General features: G+C 43.8%; 1 protein-coding gene across 1 annotated transcript in view; it reads right to left on the bottom strand.

Annotated features, from left to right (window-relative positions):
• Positions 1-22,858, bottom strand: part of PHLPP1 (PH domain and leucine rich repeat protein phosphatase 1) — a 157,664-nt gene that overhangs the window by 46,880 nt on the left and 87,926 nt on the right. The window contains exons 3-4 of the mRNA XM_035125524.2: positions 20,499-20,624; positions 8,610-8,776 (exon numbers count right to left, since the gene is read on the bottom strand). Of these exons, the coding sequence (XP_034981415.2) occupies positions 8,610-8,776; positions 20,499-20,624 (293 nt within the window). The remainder of the gene's footprint in view (positions 1-8,609; positions 8,777-20,498; positions 20,625-22,858) is intronic.

The following is a 22,858-nucleotide window of genomic DNA, read 5'->3' on the forward strand; positions in this document are numbered from 1 at the left end:
TCTTCTCCTAGAATGTGAGAATTGGTGTTTTCTAGGCAGTGCCATCTGAAGTATTCTTATTCTTCCCCTGTGCACCATCAGTTCACTAAAGCATGAGACTCATTAATCTCAGGGAGTCAAGGATTCGAGCCCCACGTTGGCCAAAAAGAATCCTGCATTGCAGGGGGTTGGACTAGATGACCCTGGGAGTCCCTCCCAGCTCTATGATTCTATCCATGTATTCTGAATTAAGTGATCAGGCATTGCTAATGTAATCGTCTAACTGCAGTCACTGAACCCTCCTGTCCAAACTGTTCTAAGGCTGCACCTCCGCTGCCCTTAGTACACAAGTTAAACATTATGTCTTATCATTAAAAGCATTTCTTTCTAGAGAGAGAGAGAGGGAAAGCCGCAGCCCCGCTGCTCCTCTCACATATCTTCTAGCGCCCGTTATTGAACGGGCTGAAATACACTAGTGGAATATACACACCCATAAGAACAGAGGCAATCACAGTATCCATCAAACATGAAGTTCTGCATCCCAAATGCACCTGCAGTTAGAGGACTCCCCCAAGGATAGCATCCTTCCTCCCCACCCACCACCAACAGAACTAGGACAAGGAATTCCTTGGAAAGAATGGAGCTCAGCATTGGTAACTGGGCCAGAGCTGCCAAGTCTCCCGTTTTTCGTGGGAAACCCCCGTATTTTGTTACCGTTTCCCGCTGTTATCCCAAATTGATTATATCCCGTAAATATCCAATAAAGCTCCTGCCAGCGGCCATGTCCCTGGCTCCCAGCTGTCTGCGCATGTCTGGTGCCCAGACATGCAGACACGGGCAGCCTGGCACCGAAGTCGAAGTCGCTTCTACACATCTCTGGACATGCGTAGAAGCGACTTCCGGTGCCTCTCTGCCCATGTCTGGGCACTGGAAATTGGGCGTCGCCGGCACCGTAAGTCACTTCTACACATGTCTGGAAATGCGTAGAATCGACTTCCAGTGCCACGCCGCCGCTGATCCCAGATTTTTCAATCCCGGAGTTTGAGGGTATGAACTGGGCTGATCCACAAAGTCCAGCTCAGGCATAACTGCTTAGATAAGCCACTGCTTATTAGCCAGAAAACAAGGGGCATTTTCTAAAAATAAATAAATAAAGAATTCCCAAAATGGTCCTGAGAACGTCTAAGACTCACAAAATGTTGAAGCCATAGAATTTAGAAACCACTAGAATTAGCCATTATCTAAAGAGAGAACTTTCTGGATAGCACTGAATGCTGAATTCCTATCTTTGCTGATGCCATTTGTTGTGGTGAGGTCAAACAAATGAGGAAACCAAAGCTGAATAGGTTGCCATTCCTTGATGACGAACATTGACACTCCAGCCATTTTTTTCACAATTTTTTTGTTATAGTAAAAAAAACTAAATAGAAAATATTAGTGCATATTGTTACAAATATGCAAAAGTTTAGCTGTGAACCTGCCTACCCAAACACTATTTGTATTTATACAATTGAATTATACCTAAAATAATGCACCACACATATTCCAAAAATGGGGGTAAATTTCCTAACAGAAACTCTTAATTGTTTGCTTATGCTCTCTTCCTTCTCCACATCTTACTGCTCCAAGTAAACTTCACTATAAATAATACAGGCCAGATTCATTCAAACCAACTGTGCAACTGACTCTCTACTGTCATCCACATACTTGCCAGTATAATCCAGTTAATTACCAATTATTGAGATACGTTTAGATAGTATCTTCAGCTTAACCAAAAAGTAAATGTCCTGGTTCCAAGGGCAAAAGGTAAGATGTACATTGGTGACCATTTCTCCCCCCCCCAAAAAAAACCTCCCACAAGTACTCCCACAAGCATACCCCATATGATAGTAATTTGCCCCGGGGTTCAGAGCAACACCAGCATAAACACGGTATGGTTTTATTATTATACTTATTAAACATGAGAACGGTTAGGTATTTGGAAAAAAACCAACTTTTAAAATAGTTGTTGTTTAGTCGTTTAGTGGTGTCCAACTCCCCATGGACCAGAGCACAAATAGTACTTAACTCAAAGTTAGTAGGAATCATATGACACATTTCATTCTGAAATATCTGGCCTTATCATTACAGTGGTACCTTGGTTTACGAACTTAATCCGTTCTGGAAGTTCATTCTTAAATCAAAGCGTTCTTAAACCAAGGCGTGCTTTCCCATAGCAGCGGGGGACTCCATTTACAAATGGAACACACTCAACAGCAAGTGGAACATATTCTGGTTCCAAGGCAAAATTCACAAACCAAAACACCTACTTGCGGGTTTGCAGAGTTCTTAATCCAAGTTCTTCATAAACTAAACTGTTCTTAAACCAAGGTAACACTGTATTCTAATATCTCAGTTCCATCCTTCTTTCATCTCTCCCATGCCTGCTCATAAACAGGATGCCCTAAAGATTTTGGGAGTAATCCCTTCATTGTGTGAACTGCATCGAGGATTCTTTTCTTTCTTTCTTTCTTTCTTTCTTTCACAGATTTGTTACCTTGCGATTCACTTCATAAGGTCTAATCCATTGGCCGAAGCATTGTCTCATTTCAAAGAAGGGTAATAAAGGAGGTCTGTCCGACTCCCACACGAGTTGCCCACCCCACACAGGGCAGGGGCGCCTTCTATTCTACCACCCTGAATTCATGCCTCTCTCACATTCTAAAAATTTCCAGTGTCAAGTTTATCTGGAGAAATGTTTATCTTTCATTCTTCCCCAACCTTGAAAGAAGAGCTGTTACAATTGGATTGTTCTTTTCATCACGAACCCACATTTCTCTTTTGAACCATAAAAGGGGCCAGAATGGAATTCTTTCCCAGCTCTGCCCTAAATCTCAAGCCAATTTGCACCGGAGGGCAGGGGGTGCTCCTGAAACATGGCAGTATAGCTACCATCTGAGCTGCATAGTCGTAAACTGAGATTTTAGGAATATCCATTCCTCCATTTTCCGATACAAAAAAATCACCCAAGATACCACCGAACAACGAGCAGCGTTTATGAAGCTTCTAAATTTATACTGCCGACATGTCACTGTATTCACATATAAAAAGTGGGGTAAAGTTAAAACAAAAAGGGAGTGAGGACTCCATTCATGGTAAGAAACATCTTAACAGCCACAATATGAGCTTCCAAAGTTAATGAACAAAATTTAGACAAAGCTGTAGCTCAGCGGTAGAGCGTCTGTTTTGCATTCAGAAGGTCCCCAGATTCACCTTCTGTCATCTCCAGGAATACAAGTGTCTCCTCAGTTATTTTTTTTTGGGGGGGGGGTTACGTTCCTGGGTACCATGTGTATATATGAAATAGTGCATAGTGGGGAACACCATCTGAAAAGCCTGTAAATACTCCTCTAAACCTCTGAAAACCCACAACTTCTCCCTCCAAACCTCCTTTCTCAAACTCCAACTATCCACAGGCCTCAAAGGTCAGTGCAAAGGCTCATGGGATCACAGTTGCAAAGGCTCCTGGGACTGCTGGCCGTTTTCTTGCTCTTTTGCACCCTTCTGCCCTTTTCCTGCACTTCTGGGGCCCTCTTTGCACCTTTTGGCAGTTTAAATCGATTTATTTAATTTATTTCCGGCGTTGCGCAATATACGGTCGTATGCAACTCAAACACATGCAGGTAGAAAGACACCTGTATCTGCTCTCTGAAACGCTGGAGAGCTGTTAAAATTCTGTGAGCTAGATGAATCAACTGTGTAAGGCTTATCAGGTTTTTTCAGTGTAGTACTTAGAGAGTTCCCTATGAACTACAATGAAAAAACCCGATATTTTAGGTTTTTCCAGACATTCTGTAATGTCTCAATAAGTCACTAAAATGGATTGGTCAAGGGCCTCCATTTGCTTCTGGAAGGAATCAGAAGTCTGAATGGTCTGGCGGACCTGCCCATCACCATGCTTACGGTCAACTGCTGATAGTTTGCTGGTGGTCCTTACTGTGGGCCACACATGCAGCTAACCATAAAGGTGGTTCTCACACAGTATAGTGCTACAAACAGACTCTCAACAAGGAGAGGTCGGCGGGCAAGTTCAATTTGTGACATGGGTTGAGAGGCAAAATTACAAGGCCACTCTAATACTCCATGGAAAAGTTCCACAGGAAGTTAATTGTGTTGTTTAAAAAGCACGCTTCCCTCAAAATTAGAGGCTAACTTGTCTCCATAGCCTGCCTTCCCTGAAAACTTTCTATTTGGAATGTTCTACTAAAAAAAAAGCTCAGTGTGGTGAGTGAAACTTGCTAATCCAAGGATTGTCAATGCGGTGACTGTAAGCCCACACGTGCCCTCTGGCGCCTTCTCTAGTACTCACAAAACTCTCCCCTTGCTGGAATTAGGCTTGAAAGAAGCATGCCCTTGTAGCAAATGGTATTCCATTTGCGATGTGTGCATGGCTGCAGTGTTTGTGGTGCCTGCAACAGCTTCTCCACTTTGCAAAGTACGCCATCAGACCCCAAAAGGTTTGGCTAACATTTTACCTTGCCTGCTAAGGACGAAGGCTATTTATGCCTTGCGCCAAGGCATTCACGCAAACACGCCATGTTTTTAAGACATGTATAATGCTTTTGAGCACATCAGCAACCTTGCCAAATGGAAAAGCTCAGCTCAATTTTGCTCGCGTGATTGAAGGATACAGGCACCACAATCCATTCTACTCTTGATATTTCAACATGGGCTCCCTATCGGTCTCTCATGGCACAGGCCGCTGCTACGCTGCATATTAACCTGAGTGTGATTTCCCCCGTTAGAGCAGGGTTATGCTTACCCAGAGATAATGCCAAAGGGATATAATGTACCTCACGCACAGCAACAAAGGCCTAATTACTTTCTTTTCAAAGCAGACAAATGGCCGCAGATGAGAGATCAAACCAGGAGCGCATCCAAATCGCAAGCGTTTTGCTCAACAGATAATAGAACTTTTGTGCTCTCCACAAGGAGAGTCTAAAGATAAGAGAGAATGGGCAGATTCAAGAGGAACTTTATTAATGCAAATACGAACTGAATATGAACTGCCTATACTGAGGCAGACCACTGGTACCGTGTTTCCCACATTTTAAGACACCGTCTTATATTTATTTTACTCAAGAAAATAAGCCTATGGCTTATTTTCGGGGGGTGTCTTGGTTTTTTTATTAAGCAATCTATTTTTTATTAAGCAATCTTGTTTTTTTTAAAAAAAGCAATCCTTCCACGCGGAAGGAGAGTACCGAGCCAGCAGCAGCAACGCTGGCCGCTGCAATAGGAGGCAGGCGCCTGGAACCAGCGATTGCTGCAGCCCCAACAAAGCGCGCAGCAGCGCCACTCGGTTCAAGGCAGTGGGACCCAGCAGTGTCATCCTCGTCCTCCCACTGCTGTTGCTGCTGCTAGCCCCTGGGGGCCGCGGAGGCGGCTGGGCAGCGACAGCTGGAGCCCAGCTGGGCAGCAGCAGCAGGAGGAGGACGGAGGCAGGCGCCCAAAAGCGGCGACGAGGCTGGCTGGCTGGCGGAGGAGGTGGTGGAGGTGGAAAAAGGGAGGCGGGTGGAGAGGGCGCACAGCTCACTCGCTTGGCTAGGTGGCCTTCCCCGCTGCCGCACCACCAGCCACCGCTGTAGCCCTTGTGGGAGCCGCCTGGCCGGCTGCTGGCTGGAGGGGTGCATACCCGAGCGGGAGCCGCCGCTGCCGTTGCCGGAGGAGGAGGAGCCTCCCGCTGCCGTTGCTACGCCGGAGGAGGAGGAGGACGGAGGCGCATCGCGGCCAGGCGCACACAAGGAAGGCCGGTCAAAGGGAGCCCGCAGCCGCTCAACAGCACCTTGGCTCCGCTGGGCTTAGCTTCTCTGCCTTGCAGCCGGCTGTGGCTGCCGCCGCCGCTGCCTATTGTCACGGGAGAGGCAGGGAGCGAGCAAAAGAGGGCGCGTGCTGGCCCAGAAGGAGGAGAAAAGGTGCAGACGGGGAGAGATGTATTCGCTGCCTCCCAGGGTCGAAAAGGAAAGCACCAGTAGCCCCAATAGGAAAGACAGGCCTGCTCCAGAGGGGCAGGAAGAGGCTTCCCCCCCTCTCCCTGTGCGCTCAGCAGGCGGTGGAGAAATCAGCTGAGAGGCGCGTTTCCCCCCCACACCTGTCGCTGGTTCGCTGGCTCCCTGAGCACACAGGAGGGGCTGAGGAGGTGACAGGAACAATGGTGGCTTACTTTCGGGGTACGTCTTACTTATCTTACTTCTAGAAAAACCCTCCCATGGCTTACTTTCTGACTACGTATTAAAAAAGGGGAAACACGGTACCTTTAGGTCACTATCTTCTACTTTACACTGACTGGCAGTGGTACTTCAGTATTTCAGACGGCAGACACCACCCTTTTATGGTTTTGGTGCAAACTGGTTCTCGGAAATACTGTCAAGCACATACAGGGGTGATAAACTCCCCAGTGTACATTTCACAGGAGGCGTCCTCCGCTTGTACAGGGAAGACACAAGGTCTTAGAGTTAAACCATGAATATCACAGCAAAGCAGGCTCCCTCCTGGCTTCATAAGGGGAAAGGTCATAGAATGCCGGCTCTGGGGGATATTTTATACACTAACCGATTACATACTCCAGCCAGAACAGACTGCTCAACACACCCCTTCCTTGGAAAAAAAGGGAAAGGAATTTTTGCTGATAAGCAGCCACAGCACAAACCGGCACCCGATAACCAGCGAGTGACAAGACACGACGGTTATCGTTGAATGAAGCCACTGGAAACCGATAGTTCTGAGAATCACTCAGAATTATACTGAGAATTCCCAATGGAATTCTGCCGGGTCACATTTGGGGAGGTCAAAGGCCCATCTCTGTTCATGAAGGTGTTTTGTTTGATGGAGCAGCTGCTGGTTTAGTGGCTGTTCTTTCTTCGAATCTTGCCAGGTTTTTGTTTTTTACTGTCACTCTTATTTGTTTTAATTGCTGGTAATTGCCGCAAGAACCTTGTAGTCGACCGGTGGGGGTGTGGCAGGAGATATAAGATCAAATGGGCTTGTGATTTATACCCAACCAAAGTACTGCTGCTCAGCTAGCCAGACCTGCCCTCCTATAAGGTGATACAGTCGACGCTCGGGTTGCAAACGTGATCCGTGCGGGAGGCACGTTCGCAACCTGCGTCTGCGTGCGCACGGGTTGCGATTCGGTGTTTCTGCGCATGCTTTTGGATTCGGCGTGGAGCACAACCTGAAAAGACACAACCTGAAGCTGCTGTAACCCAAGGTATGACTGTATTGAGCCCCTAAGAGGCAATTTCACTCTTCCTCCTCCCCACCCCAGTTTCTGATCTTTTTCCTAAAAGGACCCTCAGCATTCTGTAGTTATTGGGGAGTCATGGCTTTTGCTAAGGCTTTTGCCTCTAATCCTGTCAACACCCAAGCACCCAAGTTCACCATTATCGAGGAAACGTATTTGTTAAATTGAAACAAATCCATAAGCAAAACCATACTATGCTGGATTGAGATTTGCTTGTGGCTGTATCACATAAAGAATAATGTTAGTAGCAGTACATTTGAGTACCTGGATTGCACACTTATAGACAATATATGCACCTGTGTTTATTCTGCATGCTATATTTTGGTACATGCCGGTCGGTTTTTGGACCTCCTGACTTCAAGCATACCAGCTGCTATCTCATCATGTAAATATCTCCAAGTCAGACAAAGGATGAAAGCACAACTCTTCGTAGCATTTTTACTTTCTTTGGCCACCAACCCAAGCAATGTTATGAAATGCCTTCTTCCCTTTATGTTCTCTTTTAACCAGTGGTGAGACATTTGGAGGCGGGCGTGAGGAATGGCAATGCCCCCTCACAGCGTTGGAACTTTTTCACCGCCCCAATGTGTCGCTGATGCTTTTAACCAAATAACTCTCTCTCTCCATCCATCACAACCAAATATGCATAGCTGTGTAACAGTTGTCTCCTTGTATGACGGCAGGAGAGGGCAAAGTATAATATTTGAACCAAATGCTGCACACTTTAAGTTTCAACAGAGTTTTGACAGGTTGCTTCAGTCATCTGCTCCCGTTTTATATTATTGTGTTGGTGGGTGTTAAATTGGGTTATTGACAGTACACTCAGAGTTGGAACTAACCGTTCGCCTGGGAAAACTGTGATATGGAAGAACTGTCTTCAAAAGAGACCACCAGGGAAGCATGTCTTTTAAACGGGAAGAGAGTTGGTTCTTTCTCTCTTGCAAACTGTCAGAAATGACCAACAAGCCAAGCAGGCTAGGACAAAAAAAAATTATGTGGGCCAGCAACAATTTGTCATTTTCTTTACAATAGTGTTGAAATCATGCACCTCTAGGGAAGATTCTTCCCAGTTTCCACCCACTTTTGGCAAGGCCCTGTACCCATAGAGGAACGCACCCACGGTTAAGATACTCTTGCATCAGTGAATTCCCACGACACCATTGTGTTATGTAAAAATTGGGTGAGGCTCTTTTGAATGACAGTTGGGGATGCCTAATTAGGTCCCGCGGAATCTCGGAAGGGAACAAAGCTGGAAGCTTTTGAGGAGCTGATTAAATCCATTCTAGACAACAGTGAAAAAATGGGAACACAAATTTGTTTTTGTTTTTTTTAGCTGTTATTAATGTACCTTTGCAGCTCGTTCAGTCCCCTGGCTGTGGATGGGCTAGGGTTCAGCCTTAGGAAGTTTTGCTTCAAATTGAGATGAGTGAGGTCCTGGCTATAGAAGAGGTTGGCAGGGAGATCCTCCAGGCTGCAACATGAGAGATCCACTGAGCTTATTCGCTGCGATGCAATCTACAATGAAACAAGGAACCACAACATTAAAATCAACGAAACACGAGCATTTGGCTTCTTGCTTGACCCGGGGCACTTCCTGTTGTAGTGTTGTCTGCTATGTCTTAATGGAATACCTGTTTATGGGAGTGAGTGAGTGAGTGAGTGAGTCAGTCAGTCAGTCATTATATGTGTGGTAAGCCCATGAATGTAGTAATTGGTCATCCCAATTCATGCATCACAAATACAGCATGTTTTGCAAAAACATGCCCCCAGGGCGCTGGAGAGCCCTCTAAACCAATGGCTCCCAACCTTTTAGTTATGGCAACCCACAAGTCCAAATTTATTTACTATTACGACCCATCAATTTTAGCTTGCGTTTTAGCTGCAATTTTGCCTATGCACATTCAAGCAAAAATTTGCGCAACTCTCCTATTAATGTGGAATTTGTTGAAAGATGCCAGAGTGCCTGTGCATCAGAGGCAAAGCTGCAAGAATCACTCAAAACAACTGCCTGCACCTTGGGGCAAACCATCCCTGAATCTGCCATCATCGGTCAGAGAGCAAGACTCAGGCTTTTCTGATATTCGGTTACAAGTTTCAACAAAGTGTTCAAAAATTTTGTTGGCATAGTATAAGAGTTGTCCATCATACCAGCACATCACATCTGTTCAAAGAAATCATCATTCTGTTTATTTATAAAGCCCACGACCTACTTGCCCAGGGTATGTGACCTACAGGTTGGAAAATTCTGCTTTAAAAATTAGAGAAGGAAGAATGCAGAGTCAGGAAAGGTGTACTTCCCCCTTTTTCTTCCCTTCCCCCAAATATCATTATTTTAGATTTCTAGCCTGTCTCTCAGGATGAAAGAGAAACTTGGTGAAGAGGGAATATTCGGGGCAAAATAACAGAATCTTCACATACTAGCTGGTGAACTTGCTAATTGCTGGACGCCTATATAAATTAGGATACAGGGATTCCATTCTCTGTGCGTAATGCAAATACTGATCCAGAGAAAAAGGCTATTTTGGGAAGGTCAGCAGAGTATGTCTTGACGGGGTGAAAAGGAAACAAAGGCAGGAAAAGATAGCCCACCATGCTTGCCCCCATCGCAAGGTTATACAGATCTTTCAGCTATTCATTCCAGCACCAAATAAAGCCATGCTGCTCACTTGATGTTTTTACTGCGGCGGCTTTTTAAAACCTCAGCCATGAATATAATCAAACGAATCATCTAAATTGGACAGAAATGAAAAGGCGAAGTAATACTAATGGCTTTGCAAGCTGTACCCAGGGAAAAGAGGCAGGAGTTCATTGCTCTGGAGAACTTAATGGCTGAACATTGGCAGTGAGAGAGGCTGCCTGAGTTTGAGGCTTGACAAAGATTCCCGAGAAGAGAAAACTTAATCCAAGCTGCCCAAGTTAGAGAGGCATGGTCATAGGAACACTGGGTTCAAATATAGGGCATTTCAAGCACTGTCATATGCTTTATCTTGGTAATTCTCACAATAGATAGCAGGTCAACCTTAGTATTCCCACACTTTAAAGGAGGGTCTCAGAAGAGAGGTGATGGCTTGCTTCAGGCCTGTCTAATAAATAAATAAATAAATAAATAAATAAATAAATAAATAAATAAATAAATAATTTGTTATTTATACCGCACCCATCTGATTGGATTTCCCCAGCCACTCTGGGTGGCTTCCAACAAAATATTAAAATATAATGGTCTGTTAAACATTAAAAGCTTCCCTAAACAGGGCTGCCTTCAGATGTCTTCTAAAAGTCTGGAAGTTGTTTTTCTCTTTGACATCTGATGGGAAGGCATTCCACAGGGTGGGTGCCACTACTGAGAAGGCACTCTTGCCTGGTTCCCTGCAACTTGGCTTCTCGCAGTGAGGGAACCGCCAGAAGGCCCTTGGCACTGGACCTCAGTGTCCGGGCAGAATGATGGGGGTGGAGACACTCCTTCAGGTATACTGGACCAAGGCCGTTTAGGGCTTTAAAGGTCAGCACCAACACTTTGAATTGTGCTCGGAAACGTACTGTAATCCTGGTCTGATAAATCATACTTATTTCAGAACAGGGCCAAGGAATTCATGACTCAGGAGAGATGGGAACCAGATTCTTCCTGGCTCTCAGCGACTTACACTGCACTACGTAAGCTTTCAAGTTACTGAGGTAGGGAGGTGGGACACTTCTACCGATTTATGGAGTGATTGATGAAAGGAAAGCTGTTCTCATTTTAGCTCCAAGGAAAAAGCAAGCAAGCAAGAACAAAGATTCAAATTTCTGAAGGACATTCCCACCAGTATAGAGAATTTTCACACATCACACACTAAAAAGGCCCCATTTGAGTGTATGAATGAATGTTGTGAGATGATGGTCCCAACTGGGACTGGGAAGCAAGATAAAAACCAAAACAGAACAAAGGTTAGAAAGCAGAAGATGCTGCCCCTTTCAAGTCAAATACATGTTCCAGCCAATGCACATTTTCCATTTGGCAAAGAGATAGTTATGTGAAAATAGTGCTTTAAGCGCTATGTGTGAAAAGCATCCCGTGAATTTACAAACTCTCCGGGTCCATTTTCCAACTAGGAACTCTCCTACTCACAATGCCAACTGTTATACCGCAAAGGTCATCTCAGAACTGCTTCTCAAGTTAGCACTCTGGCAACGTAATTTACTTTGGTAATTGGAATAATTTCATGTTGGAATTACCATTCAAACTATGAGCAGGTTGTTGCATGGGCCATAATCTCAAATCCACAGCGGCATATGCATGGGAAATCAAAACGTGTGATTGCACATGCAACACAGTTGAGCATTAATTTGGGGTGGGGTTATTATTGGGTTGTTGTTTTTATTTTGATTATATATATTGTTGTTTTTATGTTGATCTTTTCTGTGAACCGCCCTGAGACCTCCGGGTATAGGGTGGTATACGAAATTCAATAAATAAATAAGAAAAATAAAATAATTCATGTTGCACTTTTCAAAAGCTGCGCACATGTTTAACCACCGTCAACGATACTTTGCTCTATACAAAGCTAGTATATACTGTCAGTAGCACCTTAAAGACCAACTAAGTTTATATTTTGGTATGAGCTTTCGTGTGCATGCACACTTCTTCAGATACATCTGAAGGTGTATCTGAAGGTGTATTCTTCAGGTGTATCTGAAGAAGTGTGCATGCACACGAAAGTTCATACCAAAATATAAACTTAGTTGGTCTTTAAGGTGCTACTGAAGGAATTTCCTTATTTTGCTTCGACTCAGACCAGCACGGCTACCTACCTGTAACTAGTATATACTATTCGTGTATCACTCAGAAGGCAGCAGCTGAAAACCCTACATAGAAGCCACTACAGTTTTAACACGGGCAGGAATTGCCATACATGAAATAGGAAATGTGAATCTTCTTTGCTAGCCAACAAAACATTGGAGGGTGTGTGAACTAGCATTTAAGGAATTGGCATTTCAATGATTGAAGTTTTTTTTGAAAAAATAATCAACTAGGATGATCTTAGTCTATTAATCACTCTGGCGCTAATTGATTAAATCTGCATATATTTGCATATGAATAAAGCAATAGTTTCGAAGGGTTGGAGACACAATGCTTCTGGAATACCAGTTGCTGCGAGTCACAAGTGGCGAGTGTGGTGCTGTACCCAGGGTCCTGCTTTCAGACATCACATGGGCATCTTTTGCTATCTGATAGACTAGATGTGCTTTTGGCTTGATCCAACAGGGCACTTCTTATATTCTTATTAAGGGAGAGAGAAAGCGTTTTGGACTACAACTAGGCAGCACGGTCAATGGATGGGGTGATAGGAGCTGTAATAAAAAAACGCTTGGAGGGCACCAGCTTGAGGAAGGCTGGGACTGCCATATGTTGCAGCAGACACCTTAAACCCTTCTCCTAAAAATGGTACCTGCCATCCCTTGTTTTTGGTAAGCACTGCCATTTGTTTGTTTGTTTGTGTTTGTTTGTTTTAAAAGTGCTCCCTAAGCAGACAACACTTTTGAATAGATAAAGAAGGGTTCAAAAACAGTTAATCTAACAAATGAACTTGCTTGGTTTTTGGACCCATGCGCCTATTTGGAAATCTGTCATTGGCATAGCAAAATACTGGCCAACAGGAGGAAAAACTGGGAATTTTCAGCCCCCCCGCCCCCAATTCTATTCCAAACAGGAAATGCATTTACACATAACATAAAACAAATGAAACTCAAGCAATGTTCCAGCTGAACATCAGAAAAAACTTTCTGGTGGTAAGAGCTGTTTGGCAGTGGAACGAACTCCCTTGGGAGGCTGTGGACTCTCCTTCCTAGGAGGTTTTTAAGCAGACGTTGGATGGCCATCTGTCATGGATGCTTTAGTTGAGATTCCTGCATTGCAGGGGGTTGGACTAGATGACCCTTTGAGTCCCTTCCAACTCACACAAATGTACAAAAACAGGCTACCCCCTCAGAACAAGCCATTGATTAAAGCCTATTTTAAAAAATAAAAAAATGGATGGGCAGGGAATCTTGGTCAGAGCAAAAAGAGATGACTTATGGCCCTACTGGTAACAACGCCAAACTTTGAGCGGTACCTTTTCATGGGGGCACGGGGAGAGTCCTCCTGCCTCCACAACCACTTTGGAGCAGCTCAGCTATTTCCAAGCGGGTGCAACATTGCCAATCACGGTGGCCTTAAGGTGTATTTCTAAAACTATGGGAAATCTGCATATTATGAGCATCTGGGTGGAGCACTGGCAACTTTGTGGGTCTCAAGAGAGTGCCATTCCTAATAAAATAATGCCAGTAAATTCAGTATGAGAAGTAAAGAGGAATTCAAGAAAGCAAGAAATGCCATGCAATCCTGATAGCTGAAAGAGGAAGCAATTCAAGCATGTTCTATTGCTAGCTTGCACTCTTAAGTGCAGAGTCTTGTAAATCATCATTATTTGAAAACCACTTGCTGTTCACCCACAGAAAGACAAAGTCATAACCACATCCTCTCTAGATAATTTCTGGGTACCAAGAATTCTTTTGAGGATGGTGGCAAACTAAAAGCTATCCCGCCAGCACAGAAGTAACTCCATCTCTAGTCATAAATCTCATGTGACAAATCCAAGTTTCTTTGTATATGGCATGTAGAAGCACCAAAACGGGACAGGTATGTGGGGCACACTTCATCTTTCCAGAACAATAAAGGTGGTGGTGAGAGAAGAAGGTTTAGAGTTCAGTTGGTAGAGCATGAGACTCTTAAGCTCAGGGCCATGGGTTCGAGTCCACAGTGGGAAAAAGATTCCTGCATTGCAGGGGGTTGGTCAAAACGACCCTTAGGTGCCCATTTGAACCCCTGTAATTCTGTGAACTTTTAATTTTTAAAAAACCTGCCTCCTTCAGAAACACAGTTTGAAGCCAATGCATCCAATAACATGGTCCACAAAAACGAAGACCTAGAAAGTACCATTTGCAAAAAGTGCCATTTCTAGACCCTGCCTCTGTTGTTAAAGATTCTACAAGTCGTGTTCTCGGACTCCAACTCCCATTATTTCTGACCACTGGCCATGCTGACAAAGGGAGTCTTATCAATGCCTGAAGAGATTCAGGTTCCCCATCCCTGATAAAAACAATGTGCTATGGTCCTGCAGCTTGCCCTCCCACCAGGAAACTCAGGGTGGACTACACAGAAGCTATCCCATTTTAACAATCACTACCTGAATTTGTGGCCAAGTGGAAAACTGAACTCACACCTCTTTGAGTCAAGCAATTGTAGGACATTCCCCGACACAAAGTTGTGGTGGGAACAGATTTGATCCCACAGGTTTAAACTACGTAGGCTAAATAAAAAAATTGTTTGAACTGTCAAATGAAGGTATGTGGGTTTCCTGTCAGCATTCCTTTAAGAAAACATATATAAAATCTAACCGAGCAGAAAATTACAAGTTGACAGGAACATATGCATGACCTTGCTTCATCAAACCAGAACCTGTCAAGTCTTGTAAAAGCAAATGTTACAATTAAGGAATTGTATCTCACATTATATTCTTTTTACCTAAATAGCCAGGGAAATGGCCACAAAAATCACATCATTCAGTCCCTACTTTGTCTCCCTGTATCAGGCTCCCCAATAAAAAAACAGTGTCTAATTTAGGAGAAAGAAAGACCTGAAGACTTCCAACATTTTGTACTATCAGTTAATGGTTTGACAGAGGACACATACCCTCCAAGAAACCCCTTGTTAGTAACAGAGCTTCAATATGGGGGAGAAATTGTCTTAGTCCATTGCAAAGAAGAGGAGGAGGAGGAGGAGGAGGAGGAGGAGGAGGAGGAGGAGGAGGAGGAGGAGGAGAAGAAGAAGAAGAAGAAGAAGAAGAAGAAGAAGAAGAAGAAGAAGAAGAAGAAGAAGAAGAAGAAGAAGAAGAAGAAGAAGAAGAAAGAAGAAGAAGAAGAAGAAGAAGAAGGAGAAGATGATGATGATGATGCCTCTACTGGCCATGGTGTCTGTTATAGGAGGAGGAAATCCAGTTGTGGCATGTAGCCTACTGCTAAACTTGACAGATGTCAATCACATGCATGCAATGCAAAGGGAAATCCTCAAATTGGTCCCATCAGCTATTATCCCAGTGACCTCCCCCTCAGTACTTTCTTTAACAAACTAGAAGGGTTATTCATTTAACCTATGGTCATTTTTATGGTCTGCACCCCTGCCCAACTGTGAAATGTTTTACCCTTGGGTGGGCTTTCCTCAAATTACAACCTATTGATATTCTCAGGCATGAAGGTGAACCTTTTCTCTCCCGCAAAAGAATTGTTCATGTGTTCCCAATAAATTTGCCGAGATGAAAGTTCACTGTCCCCTTAACCTTGATTATCTGCAGATAGCACAAGCAAAGTCCCATCCCTGTTGCAAGTGAACATGAAGCAAAAAAAAAAAAAAGCACTGCGCTGTTTGAAGGCAGCATGTTTGCGCAATGTAAGGAATATATATAAATTGTATGTAGCAAGAACCAAACGATTATTACATCAATGGCAGTTTGGCTGGAGAAACAGGCATGTAAAGGCCCTTCAGTTTCTAATCCGTGTGCCCCATCACGGAGCTTGTTAAAAGCTGGGAGGGTGGAAATGCATCTCTCAGTAGTAAGAGATTCACCATTCACTGCTTTCAACCAAGGATGGAGTCACTTCCCTATGGGGACCTCAATACCCTTTAGATCCAGGAATCCTATGGGCAGGGCATGCCTTCAGCATAGCTCCATACTATCCAAAGCTTGCCCAGTCAGAAGGTAGGAGGACAACTCACAAGCACCAAAACCATGTCATTGCCCATAGGCTATGCATGATGTTGTTTCAAAATATGACTGGAACAGCATGGAAAGCACCCACAGAGAAATAGCCCTCACATGGCTGCAGATAACTTATGAATCAGCGTTCATCCTTGGTTGACTCAGCCCTGAGTGACCACATAAAGAGCACCCATCAGTTGTCTTGAGTATAAAGAAGTGTTCAGAGTAATAATAATAATAATAATAATAATAATAATAATAATAATAATTTTATTTATACCCCGCCCTTCCCAGTTCTACATGCATGTATGTATTATACCCTTGTTAGGGCGGCTAACAACAAGAATATCAAAGCAAGCATAAAAGAAACAATTCAATTAAAATACAGATTAAATACAATGTTAAAATTCAATTTTAAAATTAGGAATCTACAAGTGGAACCTCATTTAAATATCTGTAGGATAAAGCCTTAGGGGAGGGTAACACCGGGGTCAGACTGAGTCACAAGAATCCATTACATGAACTTGCCAGTGACATCCTATAAGGAACAGGTGGTCTGCATACCATAAGGTGTTTTCTGTTGCTGCTTAAAACACCACAACTGCAATGTTATGTTCACTCTGATCCTGCCATTGGTCAATCTATTCTGGTAAATATGACCAGGCATATGGTGTTCAAAGAGCAACATAGCTCCAAGAGCATTTCTTTTCTTTTAAGTTCCAAAGCGTTCTCCTCAAAGTTCTGCAAAAGAAACTCTGATCTATCTTCAATAAGACTGTTGCACCAAACTAGGGAAATAATGATTTCAGGATTCCAGCCTCCACAGAGGTCTATGAATGCAGGCCTCCCCTTTTCAGATGTCCATCCTAAACACGTGGTAAGTCAATCTTGCAACCACAGGCAATGGCACAGCTTCACTGCCCTTTTAATCATGTGGAGCCCCTTCACACAATTAACACATGAAGAGGGACTATAAAATAATCCTGTTCTAGTCCTGCATATAGATGTGAATACATACATGCATGTAGAACCGGATTGGGGCAGCTTCAGCCCTCTTGATTTTGTTGCACTACAAACCCCATTATCTCTAATTCTTGACCATACTGGTTGGGGTTGATTGCAGCTGGAGTCCAGCAATATCTGGTCATACAATTCCCCACTCCGATCAAGGAGATGGCAATCCAGGTCTAGATACCTTCCCGCCACCCACCCAAATGACTTTTTTTCCCAAACACAAATGACATTTTCTCCCCATGTCCAAGCGTTTATTAAAAAGCAAATTTTAGAGATGACACAACTACACACAAATCTCAACGTTTCTTTACACAGTCCAATAGCTCTCTAAATATATATTTAGCAAGAAAAGGAACTGGTGGGGTGGGAAAGACTTTCAATCACTAAAATGTATTCACTTACAGCACAAATGCAAATTTACACAAAGGGATGGATTCTAGAACAGGACACATTTGCGAATACCAAAGCCATGAACCACAAAGATACGTCAGTCACAATCATGGCAACTTGCTCACCTTCTTAAGTTTCATTCGTCCCCCCTAATGCATCTCAACTCATGTATACAATACATGGGCCTGCGTATAATATTTGAGCACTAGGTAAGAGGAAGGCAGGGAACCTTCTTATGAGGAAAATGAAGGTGAGTGGGGCTTTTTCTCCAGTTCCACCTCCTCTCAGGTGGGCACCATTGCCATTGTAAGAGGACAAGGGAGGCGTCAGTGTTGAGAGTTCCAGCACCTTTTTTCTAGAAAAACAGCACTGAAGGTGAGCATAGTGTTAACCACTGATGTACAATCAAGAGGTATGTAAAATTATGAAACAAAGATGAAATAAATATATCTCAAAGCAAGTAAAGTAATAAAATAAATAATAAAGAGGAATAACAAGCAACCATCCTCATCCACAGTCAACGACCACAAGTTATTAGGGCTACCACTTCACTACACATTAGGGATCCCAGTGCTATTCAACAACAGGGCAAGAAGTGGTTCCTGTGACCTTCCCTAAAGGTGAGCAGAAAGAGATTTAGAGGGCACTGGGGTGTCTTGTCTTGTACTTGCCGACTAATTGCTGAATGAATTCCCATCTCTCTCGGGAATGTGTTAGGTGGCTGCAGACGACTCATTATTGCCGTGCACTTCCTATGCACTCCCAGAACCCCTTATAACTTCCAGGCCCTGTATAAATAGGTCAACACTGTCTCAATACTGTAGCAGGAATGGAGGGTTTCCAAGTAGTTGAATGCACACTGTAGTAAGTTACCACTGTCTGTATTCACTCTCTATTCACCCATCACAAAAGAAAAAAATTCATGGGGCAAGAGACTGAACAGAATTACTAGACAGAGTCCCTTTTCTCCTCCTCTTTCTGCTTACAACTTAGACACCCACTACAAACCCAATGAACCACACAAATTTCGATCCTATCAAGTCATTTGTCTTAAAATGTCAAGTCACACGGTCACCACACAATCCAACAGAATTTGTGGGAAGCACAAGTGAATTGGCTTCCATGGTTTTGCCAAATTCTGGGCTCTGATGTGGTGAGCAAGTTTGTTTTTATGGCATAAGCATGCAAAGAAAAGATGTCAGCTGCGACTGCATGGAGATTTGAGCTTACACTGGCAACTTTCCCAATGCAGCTGAACAAAAGAGTAAGAGAAGGCACAGCACAGGGTGGTACACAGTAATCTCATGCAATTAGTAATTTTTCCTTCTTCACTCAATCTTCCCCATACTTCTATACTTTTATTATTTTTCTGCTGCTTCACTCTAATTTAGATCTGCCTTAATTTCCAAGACAAGCTGTTGGAAAGAAGGAGACAACTGCTCTCCCAGAAAGAGGATCACCAGAACTAATGAGCAACTTTCATTTTGGAGCACACAATTACAATCAAGTTGAACGTGACAGTGAGGGGAGGGGGAAACCGAAGGGGGGTCTCATGTGTGGCTGAGGTGCTCCCACCTGGTACTACTTCTACTTGTTCATTTTGCAAAAAAAATACAGCAGGCGGGCAAGGTGAGAGAGGAAGATGGGAAAACAAAGGATACACAGGCCACACAAATGTCACATTAAGACAGCTGCCACCACTAAGGTTCTGGGAGTGTGTGTGTGTGTGTGTGTGTGAGAGAGAGAGAGAGAGAGAGAGAGAGAGAGAGAGCATCAATATGTTTTCACATGTACAAGCCTATTTCGCATTGAAACAGTCTTGAACAGTCAACTGTAATCCTCTTGATTACAATCACTATCAACAATGTGTCATGGAAAATTATAGGAGTGTTTAATCACAACGCGCCTCACATCCAGAATTTGTTTCCCTCACCCCCGAGATCAAAAGTTGAAGCCACGATGGGCACAGAATGTGACCCAGTTCAGACCGAGGGCCACATGCCCTTCTGGACAACTTTTCGGAGGCCACATGCCCAGTGGTGGGTGAGGCCAGTAGCAAAAGTGGGCACAACAGGAAATGCAAATTTTACTTTTTAACACTGTAGGCTGGTACGCCCACTCATAAAACCCTCTCTGCCTTCCTTCCAAGCAAACAGGAAGCATCAATGGCACATTCCAACGGGGGGGGGGGGGCACTCCGTGTGGGTGAAACTTGTATGGAACAATACCAGTGATGTTTTTGTGCTGACTTTGTCCTCATATGTTATACACCGCCTTGAAATGTTTCGATACAAATGCCAATTATAAATATGCAAATAAACAGAATGATGACCACCTAAAGTTCATGTTTGTGAGAGTGTGGTACTCCATTTGCTACTGCTTCTAATAATAATAATAATAATAATAATAATAATAATAATAATAATAATAATATAAAAAATGAACAACTGCAGTCCCAGGGCGGATTGCAACAATTTAAAATACAACATTAAAAACAATTTAGAGCAGTGGTTCCAAAGTAGCTAAGTGCTGTTTTTCAAAACAAAAACAAAAAACAAGCCATGGTCCCGTTACTTTTGAAAATTTTGATAACTGTATGATAGTTTTTGATATGTGAATGGTGCCACAGACCATCCGGGGTCCACGGACCACCAATTGGGAACCACTGACTTAGAGCATTTGGCCTGGACCTATGTAAATTTTATGAAATTTGTGGTGGCAGTGGCAATAAAGAAGAACCAATCATTCCCCATGGGGGGCGGGGAGTGATTACTACAGTCAGAGCTGCACATACAAATTGCTGCCTGGCTGGAATAAGCTGAAGTGGTACAGTAGTTAAGAGCATGAGCTGGAAAGTCCTTCCACCATATCCCTCCAGGGTAGCCTTAAAGCAGCAATTGTCTATCAGCCCCCACCTGCTGCCTGTAATAGGAGGATAATAGTGCTGGTCAACGTACACTTGGAATTGCCCGTGCCATGCCCATTTTGTCAATAGCGCGGGTGGTTTTTATATAATATACTGCGTATTCAGTATAACCGGAAGAGTCCAAAGCTCGTCTTACCTTTGAAGCTTGCCGTAGCCACCGCAAGTACTCAGTGAAAGTGTCGAAACAGATGTAGTAACTCTGGCTCTGAGGTCCAGAAGAGCTAAATGCTAAACAGTGCTGGTGCTTTTTAACTTCTTCAACCTGCATTTTTAGGGGGAGAAAAAAAAAATGATTTTCTTTTGAACCCAATATGAATATATTCAACTATTTTTTTATTAAATTGCTTTACTATGTATTTCAATTAGGGGTAGTTATATTTTTAATACTGTAGATTGGTTTTATGCTTGCTATTTTGCTGTTGGCTTTTGCTTGTGAACCACCTTGACTTTTCTTTTCAAAATGAAAGGCAATATGTAAATACTAACAATACTTTTTTAAAGATAGAAGCCGAGCCTCTGAATTAACCAGCAGCGGTGCTAAATTAAAGGATCGTGCCACTGCAAGGATTTCCATCTGTGCAACGGGACTTCCCCCCAATCTTCTCCCCCTGTCCTCCTCCCCAGATCTGCTCCAGAGGGTTAGGAGAACCTCAAAGAAGAGATTTAGGGGGTGCATAGAGTGAGGGAGGTGGAGTCCCATCGTAGAAGCAGAAATCCTCACTCCTGAGGGACCAGAGCTGCTTTGCACCCAACCCAATCAAGACTCAAAAAAAGGCTCAAAGACTTCCAGCATGCCAGAAAAGCAATGTGTACAACATTTAACATTACACAGTTCCCAGAGTGGCTGTGTTGTTGAGGCCAAAGTAAGCCAAGAACGCCATCCTAAATCATTCAGACTACATTCATTTGGACTTGTTAAGGATAAATGAGTTTTCAAGATCCACAGAATTATGCAAAAATGTTTGATGCCATGCAGGCTGCAATGCTATCCATATTTACCTGGAATTAACCCCACTTAAATACAATGGGACTTCCTTTTGGGTAAACCCTCAAAGGATTACACTGTCAACCTAGATGCCTCTATCAACCAGGAAGTATTAGGACAGACGTTGGCAACCTTATCTGAGGATGGGCTGGCCGACACTCCATCCGTCAGAGGATGGGCCGGAGCGTGTGCACACACATGCTTTTCTGGGCCAGAGGAGTGCCCGTTCACGTGCCCACATGCTATTTCCGGCGCTCCTCCGGCCCGGAAGTGCACTGGAAATAGCATGTACGCATGCCCACAGGAGCTTCTCTGTCCCACACGCAAGCGCACACGCTATTTCCGGTGCACCTTCGGGTCAGAGGAGCGCCCGTGCACAGGCGCACAGGTGCCATCAACCCAGAAGTCAGTCCCCGCACTGCGCCGGTAAGAGCGGACGGCAGGGGTCGCCATGGGCCAGTTAGACAAGCCCCATAGGCCGCTACCGGCCCAGGGGCCTTAGGTTGCCGACCCCTGTATTCAGAGGCCAATTGGGTCTGAAAGTGCAAGGTCACAGTTCTTAATACCTCATTTCAGCTTTACAGCAAGATATTTTAACAAGTTGTCAACACCACTTCTGCCTCTAAGACTCACCCCACCCTTCTTTGAGGGAAACAGAGCAGCCGATATGCAAAACTGCTGAGGTGCATGAAGTAGAGTGTGTGCTGCTAATGTACGGGGGTGGGGGGGAATGCTGATAAATCTGTTGCAGAAAAATCTCAACGAAATGTTTAGTTGGTGCTTTTAAGTGCCTTTACAAAATACATTAAATACTCCTGAAAGCACTTTTTATTTTTAGATTTCCCCCTAGTTTCCAAAACTGCATAAAACAGAGCTCAATCCTCTCTTAAAGCATTTGTTTAAATGAACAAGGTTTCCTGCAAGTAAGAGTTTTCTTCCTACGTCTCGTAAGACTAGAACCATTAAAAAAAAATCCCTAATAATTTCCAGGGAAGACTCAAATGCAATGTGTACCCAACTAAAGCGATTTAAATCTACCCATAACTATGAGGGACTGTTTTGACAAATCGCAGAGCTCCACACACTGTGAAGTGTCAGGGCATATCTACACATTTCAAAGAACATGGACTGCCTCTCAAAAACAGCTGTTCCATACAGTCTTCCCCTCCACACACCCACAACTCAAGTTATGCCATGTCATTCTGTATGAGCTTGCACACATTGCTGGTTGCTTCTGGGAGGGAAAGACTATTGTAACAAGTAGATTTATTACAGAGAGAGTGAAAGAAACACTAAACACAAGGGTCTGTGGGGGCAGATTTGTTCTCCTTGGTGGCAGAAAAGGGGGGGGGTGAATTCACGTGTCTGTGGATACAAAATAATCAGATATGTATCTTAGCAGTTCCCTCGCTGCGAGAAGTGAAGTTACAGGAAACCAAGCAGAGGGCCTTCTTGGTAGTGGCACCCGCCCTGTGGAATGCTCTCTCATCAGGTTTCAAGGAAACAAATAA

This window comes from Zootoca vivipara, chromosome 8, assembly GCF_963506605.1.
Source record: "Zootoca vivipara chromosome 8, rZooViv1.1, whole genome shotgun sequence".
Classification (NCBI taxonomy): Eukaryota; Metazoa; Chordata; class Lepidosauria; order Squamata; family Lacertidae; genus Zootoca; species Zootoca vivipara.